Source organism: Triticum aestivum, chromosome 7A (genome assembly GCF_018294505.1).
Source record: "Triticum aestivum cultivar Chinese Spring chromosome 7A, IWGSC CS RefSeq v2.1, whole genome shotgun sequence".
Classification (NCBI taxonomy): domain Eukaryota; kingdom Viridiplantae; phylum Streptophyta; class Magnoliopsida; order Poales; family Poaceae; genus Triticum; species Triticum aestivum.
Window position 1 is genome coordinate 613,136,660 of NC_057812.1, and position 12,268 is coordinate 613,148,927.

A 12,268-nucleotide genomic window follows, 5' to 3' on the forward strand; every position below is an offset into this window, starting at 1 on the left:
CTGTTGAAAATCGGAGTACCATTGACATGCTTCGAGATAGCATTGACATGGTCTTCAGGTGAAGATCAGACTTTGGGTAACACGAAGGATCCATCAGGAATAACTTGTAGAATAAGTCTTACAATTTCCTCATGGACGAATGGATAACCTTGCCGAAAAGGAATCTATAATGATAGGTCCTCCAGCCGGGGGGGGGGGGGGGGGCTAGGCATGACATCATGTTACCGGGTCATCAAAGGATCAACTTCATGACTCTTGGAAAATTGTCCCAACCATCATATCTGACCGAGATTCAGATCCGATTGGTGTCAGGATACCTCAGACTTAGGATACCTGAGAAGAAAAGGTGCAACGCAAATTGACGAGATGACATTGTAAGATTCTCGGGGAAATGAACTACGAAGTGATTTCCGTTAACAAGAGTCCATCATTAACCCAAGGAGAGGACAAGGAGGTGTCTGGTGAACTCAACGGCAATTCACCGAGATTCCCAAAAGATGGATTTCCACCATTAAGTGAACAAGGAGATAACATTTGTCAGATCAAATGATATAAGGAAGTATGCTCGAGGAAAACATACACAATTAAACATTGGTTGAAAGGTGCGCCCGAAATATGGGTTGGGTTGCACGACCAATGTCAGAATGGTGATTCAATTAGCGAAGGACTTAGAATGAACTATTGCCCATTCACTTCAAAGCAATAGGGTTGTTAGAATTTTAGAATTCACACGTCATAGTTCCATTGTCGGTATTCCGGTTGAAAACAATACGGGAACCAAGGAATGAACGAAGATGGCAAGAAGTATTATGTTATGAAGAATTATTAAGAGGTGGTGAAATTCCCACCACATTCTTGACAAAAAGAGATGGTAATACTTCCGAGGTAAGGAAGATCAAATGCTGGGTAGCAAGGAACTCAAGGTATAACACCAAGCATGAACAAGCTTGTGTTGGTGGGAAGGCAATAAAGTGGTCGATGATAATACAATTCATCGAGGGCAAGGATGGTATTTCTCATCATGAATTCAATTGATATCATGGATGAGCTCAGAATGTTGATGATCACGACACCTTTGTCGCGAGAGTTCATGAAGATGTAATCGATCGGCGACGACATCAAGTCAAAGTAATGATGAAGTGAAAGGTTATTGGAACCAAGGGTACGACACAAACTCGAAACCAAGCTTGTTGTTCAAGGCGAAATGATATGACGATGATGATCGACGTAAGGTTAGTTCATCGTCGAAAATTGTGCTCCGGGAAGAAGGACCGGGTAGCACAGTTAAAATTAGCTCGATAATGGTATAGCCGATCAGGCTAGGAATGACTTGAAGGATTAATAAATTTGTAAGCAGTGATGGGTTCAAATACTCGTTGAATCGCAATGCGAACTCGATTCAGTTATCGGTGTCTTTGAGTGTATAATAACTCAGAGCCCGTGAAAAATTGGAATCAGTGGAAAGGTAGCACTTGATGAAGAACTCATAAGAAGTTATGCAGTTCCATGATAATCTTGAGATACCAGGGGGTAATACTCGACACAAGATCCAAGTAAAGATTGGACGGGTGTAATAATCCATAGAAGACAATTGTTTTAACTTGTCCGAGAAATGGAATCAAGGAAGAACAATCATGGTCGGAACCACGGTTGCAAGGGATCAATTCACAGATACCATATGTTAGTTATCAAGGAAATAGTGATTATTACAAGAAGCTTCCATGATAGGATATACATCGCGTCCATGGGCATGAACACAAGGTTCGAGGTCGACTCCCACTTCTCCAAAGCATAACCTTACATTCACTTCTCGTTTCGATAAAGGCATTAGTGTTGAAAGTTATACCTGGTGAAATACCAGATGAGTATGACCCATGAAAACTTCCGAGTTCACACATAGTAAGGAAGGCATAGGTTCAACCCATCAGGGCGTCTTACGAACATATACCACAAACTTCGGGGTAAATAATACAAGCTCGAAAGTAGAGCATTGTTCAAAAGCAGATGATACAATTTACCAAGGCATTATATACCCATGGAAAGGCTCTCAAGGTTATTCAATATGAAGGACACTGTCGGATAAAATCCAACAAAGGAACCGATGGTCCACAAGGGATCTGAGGTGAGCACCGGTACTCAACCAGAGGAAGAAGAATGCACGGGCATCATATTATAGAACATCGGAATGATTCGATGCTTAGATAATAAAGGAATTTCGAATTCCAAAACAAAGGATCAGAAGCAGTCGCTCTGATCAAGGATGGATAAGTTGGATATACCAGAGGCACAATTGACGACAAATAGTTTGGTCGAGAACCAGCTCATGTTCAAAAATGATGTCTGAGCCGGAAGGATAATTTAGAAGGGTTGATAGATGATTGTGTGCATTCGCACACATGCTGAATCAATAGGATCAAAATGACGATGCCTAAGGATACTAACGAATATTGCCAGACATATGGAAAGCCTCCATAATGCAAGCAGACAAGTATTGCAGAGCAATAAGCTATTAAGGATTTTTGGAGGATCAAATAGTATTTCGAAGACCATTGTGAAACACATGAACAACTGGGGGATGAGCGGATACTCGATAAGTGCGAGAATTATTCTTAGGGGTATTCAAGTGGCAAGGAACTGCAAGGCAGTAGGCACAAAGTATTGTCGGAACATTAGAGAGAATTTCGAGGTATCTTGTAATAACAAGATCGATTGGGTATAAAGTAAGAATGACGGGTGTAAGTATTTATCATTAGGGATATTGCAGTGGTAGGGAATTGCAAAAGCAACAGGCACAAGGTCTCGGGAGAATATCGGAAGGTATCTTCGGAATCCTTCGATGCACAAAGTAATCATCTGGACTGAAGGGGCTCTCCGGGAGAAAGTATTATCGAGAACCTAGAGTCCGAGTTAGTAAAATCGTTTAACCCGAATAGAAGAGATGTCAGAGTCCCAGAGCATAGGTCGAGGAATAAAAGATCCTACTACCACCCAAAGGCGACGTGGGCCCGTAAGGCACACAGCCAAGTTAGTAAAAGTTTTGCAATGACTAGACTCGACTTCGGCCAAGGAGTGTGGAAGGGGGATTCCTACAGGCAGTCGGCTCTGATACCAACTTGTGACGCCCCCGATTCAATCGTACACTAATCATGCACGCAAATGTGTACGATCAAGATCAGGGACTCACGGGAAGATATCACAACACAACTCTAAAACATAAATAAGTCATACAAGCATCATAATACAAGCCAGGGGCCGCGAGGGCTCGAATACAAGTGCTCGATCATAGACGAGTCAGCGGAAGCAACAATATCTGAGTACAGACATAAGTTAAACAAGTTGCCATAAGATGGCTAGCACAAACTGGGATACAGATCGAAAGAGGCGCAGGCCTCCTGCCTGGGATCCTCCTAACTACTCTTGGTCGTCGGCAACGGGCTGCACGTAGTAGTAGGCACCTCCAGTGTAGTAGTCGTCGTCGACGGTGGCGTCTGGCTCCAGGGCTCCAGCATCTGGTTGCGACAACCAGGAAGGAAGGAAAGGGGAAAAAGGGGGGAGAAAGCAACCGTGAGTACTCATCCAAAGTACTCGCAAGCAAGGAGCTACACTACATATGCATGGGTATATGTGTAAAGAGGCCATATCAGTGGACTGAACTGCAGAATGCCAGAATAAGAGGGGGATAGCTAATCCTGTCGAAGACTACGCTTCTGGCAGCCTCCGTCTTGCAGCATGTAGAAGAGAGTAGATTGAAGTCCTCCAAGTAGCATCTCTAAGTAGCATATCCAGGTAGCATCTCCAAGCGCATCTCCAGTCGCATCGCATAGCATAATCCTACCCGGCGATCCTCTCCTCGTCGCCCTGCGGAAAAGCGATCACCGGGTTGTCTGTGGAACTTGGAAGGGTGTGTTTTATTAAGTATCCGGTTCTAGTTGTCATAAGGTCAAGGTACAACTCCAAGTCGTCCTGTTACCGAAGATCACGGCTATTCGAATAGATTAACTTCCCTGCAGGGGTGCACCACATAGCCCAACACGCTCGATCCCATTTGGCCGGACACACTTTCCTGGGTCATGCCCGGCCTCGGAAGATCAACACGTCGCAGCCCCACCTAGGCACAACAGAGAGGCCAGCACGCCGGTCTAAACCTAAGCGCACAGGGGTCTGGGCTCATCGCCCATAGCACACCTGCACGTTGCGAGGGCGGCCGAAAGCAGACCTAGCCTAGTGGCGTTCCAGTCCAATTCGGCGCGCGCCGCTCCGTCGCTGACGTCTGAAGTGCTTCGGCTGATACCACGACGCCGGGATACCCATAACTACTCCCGCGTAGATGGTTAGTGCGTATAGGCTCGTAGCCGACTCAGATCAAATACCAAGATCTCGTTAAGCGTGTTAAGTATCCGCGAACGCCGAACAGGGCCAGGCCCACCTGTCTCCTAGGTGGTCTCAACCTGCCCTGCCGCTCCGCCACAAAGTAACAGTCGGGGGCCGTCGGGAACCCAGGCCCACCTCTACCGGGATGGAGCCACCTGTCCTTTCAGCCCCCTCATCAGAATCACTTGCGGGTACTCATCGAGCTGACCCGACTTTAGTCACCATATGTATAGTATGTATGCATGTATAGTATATACCCGTGATCACCTCCCGAGTGATCACGGCCCAATAGTATAGCGAGGCAGACTGACAAGAATGTAGGGCCAATGATGATAAACTAGCATCCTATACTAAGCAATTAGGATTGCAGGTAAGGTATCAATGACTGTAGCAACAATGACAGGCTATGCATCAGAATAGGATTAACGGAAAGCGGTAACATGCTACACTACTCTAATGCAAGCAGTATAGAGTAGAATAGGCGATATCTGGTGATCAAGGGGGGGGCTTGCCTGGTTGCTCTGGCAAGAGAGAGGGGTCGTCAACTCCGTAGTCGAACTGGTCAGTAGCAGTGTCGGTCTCGTAGTCTACCGGAGAGAAGAGGGGGAAGAAATAATGAATACAGAGCAAACAAAGCATCACAAAATATAACAAGACAATACGCGGTGTTCGGTGTGCCCTAACGCGGTAGTAGGTGATACCGGTGAAGGGGGAAAAACATCCGGGAAAGTATTCCCGGGGTTCCGTGTTTTCGGGCAGAGGAGCCGGAGGGGGGGAAAGTTGCGAGTTCGATAGGTTAGGGGGGTGTGGCGGACGAACGGACCGCGTATCCGGATTCGTCCCGCCGTTCTGAGCAACTTTCATGTTGAAATTATTTTAATCCGAGTTACGGATTAAAAGATATGATTTTTTTAAAGATTTTATTAATTTCTGGAATTTAATCAATTAATTATTTAATACGAAAAATGGAATTAGGACGTCAGCATGATGCCATGCTGACGTCAGCAGTCAACAGGGTTGACTAGGTCAATCTGACATGTGGGTCCCACATGTCATACTCTGCTTATACTAATTAGGATTTAACTAATCTAATTATAGTTTAATTAATTATCAATAGTTAATTAGGTTAATTAGATTAATTAATCAGGATTAATTAAATTAATTATTTACTTAAATAAATAAATAAATAAATAAATAATTTTATTCATTTTTATTTTTATTACTTATATTTACTTAATTTCCCTTTTCCTTTTTCTTTTTTTAAACGTTCTGGGGGGTGGGGCCCCCATGTCATAGGCAGGGGCCGGTCCAGTCAGCCTGGCTGACCGAGTCAACAGACCGGCCGGGCTCCTAGGGCCCACGGTTCAGTGACCCAGGGGGTAGCCCCGTGTCGGCCACGTCGGCAGCCGGCGTTGGGGGCTCCGGTGGGCGTCCACGGCGGAGGGGGCGCCGGACTTCGTCGGAATCGTCGCCCGGCGGCCAAAAGGGTCCGCGGGTGGGTGCGTTCGAATGGGGAGAGGACGCCGCGTCCATTGGTGGCAAGGCCACGGCCGGACTCGGCCGGAAACGGCGCCGGCGAGCGGCGGAGGCGGCGGGGTGGTTCGGGTCTTCGTCGACAGCGCGCTACGGGGGCCGAGGGGGGGGGGGGGTCGCGCGGCGCGCTGAGCACCACGGGCTCGGCCCCGTGACCATTTGGTCACCGGGGGGGGGGGGGGCGCCGGCGACGAGATCCACGACGCGGGGGCGTTCAGGTGCGGCGGCTCGCCGGGGCCAAGGCTCGGGCGAGGAGAAGGGAGAGGGAGGCCGGGGAGCACGTGGGGGGGCGGCCGGAGCCGGCGACGGGGGGGGGGGGGCGGTGGTGGCGCTTGAGAGGGGGACGAGGGGAGAGAGGGGATCCACGGGGGGGGGGGGGGCAGGGTCTCTGAGGCGTGCTCGGAGACGGTCGGGGGCGACCGGTGAGGAGGAGGGCGGGGAGGCGGCCGTCCGGCGTCGCGGATCCGGCGAGGTGGGGTGGGGTCGGGGACGGCCCGAGGCGACGAGGGGCCTTGCGCCCTGCGCGGCCGGTCGGGAAGGAGGGGACGAGGTGAGGTCGGGGCGGCGGGTCGGTCGCCGCGTCGGGGGGCGACGGGTCGGGCGGAGCCGATCCAGATCGGCGCGGGGAGGGAGGAGGAGAGGATCGGGGGGGGGGGGGGGCGAATGGGTGCGGCTAGGGTTTGCCGACCGAGGGAGGGGGGGAATAAGGGAGTGAGGGGTGGGCCGGGCCAGGGGGGCTGGCCGACTGGGCCAGGTGGGCTTGGCCCCGTTGGGCCAGTGGGGTTTCCTCCCCCCCTCCCATTTTTGTTTTCTTTGTCTTTTTTTTATTTTACTTAGTCTATCTAGATACTTTATAAAAATGTGTGCGCTCCACCATAATTACCGATGTAATATTTGACAACCACCGAACTTTTTAGTTTTATTTTTTGAGAACTTTTATCGTTATCATTAATTTGAATTTTGAATTTTGGACCGGTTTTGAACTAACTCAAGATTAGCAACTATAATTGAGGTGACGTGGCATCACTAGCAGAGGATCACTGTAGCTTAATTTTCCGGGCGTCACAGGGCTGCATGCGTGGTGTGTTGTATTATCGTCACTTTCATGGAAGTTTGGTAGTTAATATCATCTCCCTTTCGTTTTTACCTTGCTTTAGAGATGGACACGTTCATTAATACGAATATGACAAAGCAACATATTCTAGAAGTTTCATATTGGAATGACAAGATAATTAGTGCCGACGATGAAATTTCTTCGGATATACTCTTTGGTCCAAATATGTAAGGCAGCTCGAATTTTGAGTTTAACTTTGACAATAATTTTGACTCACAAATCATGATCATTATGTCATCAAAGTTATACTGCTGGAAACCTCATCCAAATATGAATCCAATGATATATCTTTTATGGCATTTAACTCATATTATATTAGTCGAATACATGGTCAATGTTTTTTTGGCGCAAAGTTCATGGTCAAAGTTAGAATTCAGTTTCAATGTTTGTATGACAAACTAGCTAAATGGTTGTGCATTGGTACCGGTAAAAGAAAGGGCCAGCTTGGAGGACAGTCATATGAAATTTAAAGAATTATTTCTTTGATTCATTCTTTTTCGTTCACGCTAAGCACCTTCCTATATTACCGCTACTTAAAACAATTAGTTAGTAAAATACATAATTACATACTTCTAAACCAAAAAACCTTCCTATATTACCGCTACTTAAAACAATTAGTTAGTAAAATACATAATTACATACTTCTAAACCAAAAACTGTAACAAAAATATGTTCAATTTTGGATTTCAGCCAAACAAAGAAAGAGCAAGTGCATAATCTGGTGACATGCCTAATAACAAAATTAAAGAGAAAAATGGAAGAAAACAATATAAGTAAGAAAAACAGATAATCAAAATACATGCTGCCAAAAAAAAACTTGTTTACACTGTACACAAACTTACTTTTGCTGCATTTGTACTCCCATATGCTGTGAAGTGATAGGTCTTGGGTTCCTCTTCCTCACAGGCACGTGATTTTTCTTGTATTTTTTTTTCCTAAAAACATAAACGTCGGTTTGAATCTCCGTGCAAGATCAAACGGTCCATGAACCAACAATGAGTTCGCCAAAAAAAAAGAGTCGCATGAGCTTTTGCAGAGCCATAAAAGAAAATCATCCTGACATGCCAAACCGTGCTCGGTCCACAAATTAACTATGAGTTTGCAAAGGAAAGAAAATCTTAAGCTTGAGCAGAGCCTACAATAAGATAACCGTCCCAACATGTCGAATGAACATCCGTGCAAGATTACACAGTCCACAAAATTGATGACGATTTTGCAAAAGAAGAGTCACCTGAGCTTAAGCATAGAAGTTTCTAAATCTCCGCGCGATAGATATATAGCTGAGAGCTGTAAATGATGGGGTTGTGTATCCCGTCCATGATTCCATCAACTCTGCGTCATGGATGGTATGCTAGCTCCATTTAAAACTGAATGGGCTATGCATTTCCTGGCATCCCTAGTAAATTGCCTGCTCAATAAACAGAATGGACTGCCGATTCAGTCGAACGGCATGCCATCCTTGGATCTGGATCTCAAGCTCTCGCTCTTGACTGGACATGTATATTGCCCAAGGATAATGTTCGATCTGTATAACTTATCTTTGCTACATGAAAAACAAGGATATATATATATATATATATATATATATATATATATATATATATATATATATATATATATATATATATATATATATAGGGTCGCTCTATTCGTCATTCTGGGTGAGGAATAGTTATTCTTCATCCACCTCTATTTTACCATCAATGCACCGTAATTTTACGTTCCATAAGTTTTGTCTTATTTCCGACGCAAAAAAGGACCGTAAGAAAAATATATAATCGCCGTAAAAAATATTTTATATTATGTAAAATTACAAACGTAAAAACATAGTCTAAAATACACATAAACTGCAAATTTTCTTGTCTTATGACCTATATTTTTATTTTTCTTATGTCAAATTTTACGTAGTGAATCAATAAAAATGTAACTATTTGAATTCGAAACGTAATTTAATTATGAAATGATTGTAAGATTACCTCGGGTGAAGAATAACCTATTTTGCACCCTGAGTGATGAATAATAACACAATATATATATATATATATATATAGGAAAAATCCATCCTACCACCTGGGGGTAGTTTTTTTTTATGAGGGACCACCTGAGGGTAGTTACCTCACATGTCTCATATACTACCATATGGTAGTATATATTTTACTTTATCATTTTAAGTATGTTCATGTACTATATATAAGATACTTCAAAGTGAGTTACATGAAAAAATTGCAAGTTTGGCCCATGATTTTTATTAGATTTGTGAAATACGTACATATTTGTACGTAAAAAGAAGCATACTCAAAATATGATACATACTATCAAAAAAGTAGTATATATACTACCTAAACATTCTTATATAGTACATACTACGCGTACATACTCTCCGCTTTGATTGATACTACATACAACATACAAAACTCAAGTGGTGGTAACTACCACCGGTGGTAGATAAAATTTGTCTTATATGTATGTGTGTGTGTGTATATATATATGCAGAATAAGTTATTCTTCACCCGAGGTAATCTTACGATCATTTCATAATTAAATTACGTTTGGAATTCAAATAATTACATTTTTATTGATTCACTACGTAAAATTTGACATAAGAAAATAAAAATATAGGTCATAAGACAAGAAAATTTGTAGTTTATGTGTATTTTAGACTATATTTTTACGTTTGTAATTTTACATAACATAAAATATTTTTTACGGTGATTATATATTTTTTTACGGTCTTTTTTTGCGTCGGAAATAAGATAAAACTTACGGAACGTAAAATTACGGTGCATTGATGGTAAAATAGAGGGGGTGAAGAATAACTATTCTTCACCCAGTTCGTGTCAACAACTTGAAGAAGAGCTGCCTTGTTTTGTGCTTGTCTCTGCACAGTTCGTTTTCCACCATTTGGGCATTACTGGATTCAAGTAAAGTGTCGTGCAACATTTTGTTTCTTCTGAAGTTCAGTGTGCTGCAGCGTTGATCCATCACTGCATTTCCGTTAGCTGCTGGGATTAAGGAAAGCATCACTTTCACCTGATTTGTTGGGTATTACTGGATTCGGGCATAGTGTCCTACTGCCCTGCAACATTTTTACCTTTTTTTGATGTTCAGTGCGCTGGAACATTGATCAATCACTGTACTTTCCTTAGCTGTTGGTGTTGGGATCAAGGAGAGCATCACTTTCACCTGATTTCTTGTCCTCGATGTGCTTGACAGAAACCTCTGTCAGTTTCAGACTGCCTCCTTCCTGCCCTGGAGGAAGACCTACATCAGATCCTATGATGGCACCAAAAACTCAGTTCAAAGCAAGTAGAGATTATGATTCCGATTCCAAAATCAAGAGCTCGGACACCAAACAAATGAAACCGATCGATCCCCGGCTACCCACACACACCTGCTGCTCCATTGCAGCAGCACATGCAAGATTCAGGTAAAGATGCAGAGAGCCTCCCCCCTCGTGTGTTGATGCTCCGAGGGCCTGAGGCCAGGTGCGCCGTGCGCCTGCCATGTGAACATGTACTACGCAATCTCCCTTTTTATCTGGCTCCTCTCTTATTAATGCCTTGACACTATATGAGGTAGTGGCAACATGATTCAGAAGATGCTGATTCCACCCATGTATTGACAATGAAGAATGGAGTTAGGGCCGCGGCGGGCCTGGGGCCGGAGCACCGGTGCGCACATGGGGCCGATCGATCATCTCGGCCGCCATGGCGTGAAGCGCAGGCGAGCCTGGACGTAGTAGTAGATGATAAGCAACTCTTGTCAATGGAGTGGGCATGGTGCATCTGTACATGCGTATGCCATGAGCCATGAGAAAGAAAACGGCTTTTCTTAATGCCAGAGCAGTTGCATTTTCCCCAACACTCTTGTGACCTGCTGCCGGTGCCTTGGCCTGGAACAGTTTCGGTTGCTGAACTGTTAAGCAAAGGGGGCATCTGAACTGTGAAGTACTACAGGCTACTGTTCTTCAGTTGCTTAATTGGTTTCAGTTTCTGAAACAATGGAGGCAGGGGAATGCAGAGACACGGATAATGGCGCGCACAAACAGCATCAAATGCCTAAGTTTTTGCATTGGAACAATCCTTGGTGTTGTACAAATTACAGATCCAGCTAGCTGCAACCTCTTCCCCTTTCTTCAGCTAAAACCGAGAAGAAAGATCGGGAGAACGCAAGAAAGGAGAGAGGAAAAAAAAGAAGAAGGAAGGAGGAGATCCCCGCTCCCCGTCTGAACTCATTCTTCAGAGCGAGGGAGCAGCCAGCCGGCCGTCGCCTCATCTGCAGAGGATCTCGGTCTCGGAGGAGCAGGAGCGGTCGCACATGTCGGCGGCGGCGCCGGCGGAGTCCTTCTTCCCGGCGGCGACGAGGCGGAGGATGCCCTCGAAGGCCTCGACGTCGCAGGGGATCCGGAGCGCGCCCTCGTGCCGGAACCCGAACTCCTCCTCCGCCTCCCGGAGCAGCTCCTCGAAGGCCCAGTGGCCCAGGTACTCGGTGGGGATCACGAACCGCCGCATCTCCTCGCCCACGTACACCGCGAAGGACCCCTTGGGCACGGCGCCGCCGCCGTTCTTGCCCCGGCCGCCCGGCGCCACCGCCATCCGCTTCCACCGCTTTAGCAGCTGCTGCAGCCGCACGATGTCCCGGATCTTGTTGCTCGCGCCCCTGCCCCGCTCCTCCATTGCCGCCGATTGATCGGTCGAGCGGGCTGCGGCGGCGCTGTGTGGCTGGGCGCTGCTGGTTGATGGTTGGCCTCGGTTGGTTTGGCTGGTGCAGAGAACTGCGGCGGGGGGTGTATATATAGAGGAGGGAGCTCGGCGACCTCTCGTGGTTGCCTGCGGCTCCGAGCCCGCCTCCTCGTGACCTCTGAGTCTCTTCGGTTTGTTTATCAGTTGCTCAAATCGATGCACCATTTTTTTTCTTTTTCTCGAGGCAATTTTTTTTTGCAAAGGTCTAATGCACTATTATTGAGGTATAATAAGGGTTTGTTTGTTTAGCAGGGTTTCGAAATTGCTAGAGCATAAAAGATCACTTAGGAACAACTGTCATGGCAATGTTAACTTCCGCAACCCCGCAAAAAAAGAGTTAAATTCCGCAAGAACTGAGAACAGAATTACATATAGTAAATGGGTGTGCCTAGGTCTTAGTCGATTGAAATTTAATCAAGTTTCAGTCAAGTGACATTAACATGCAAGAGGGGAAAAAAACTGAAAAGAAAATTTTACACAGATTTTAATATAAGATCTCACGGCTATA

The 12,268-nt window shown here is 45.6% G+C and overlaps 1 protein-coding gene across 1 annotated transcript; it reads right to left on the reverse strand.

Annotated features, from left to right (window-relative positions):
• Positions 1-11,050: 11,050 nt before the first annotated feature.
• Positions 11,051-11,882, reverse strand: LOC123152688 (auxin-induced protein X15). The gene has a single exon (XM_044572184.1). It carries the CDS (start codon positions 11,692-11,694, stop codon positions 11,290-11,292), a length of 405 nt encoding a protein of 134 aa, XP_044428119.1. The 5' UTR covers positions 11,695-11,882; the 3' UTR covers positions 11,051-11,289.
• Positions 11,883-12,268: the final 386 nt, after the last annotated feature.

What these genes read in the sequence shown, in the direction of transcription:
- LOC123152688 (XM_044572184.1), bottom strand. Translation starts at nt 11,694, where the DNA reads ATGGAGGAGCGGGGCAGGGGCGCGAGCAACAAGATCCGGGACATCGTG.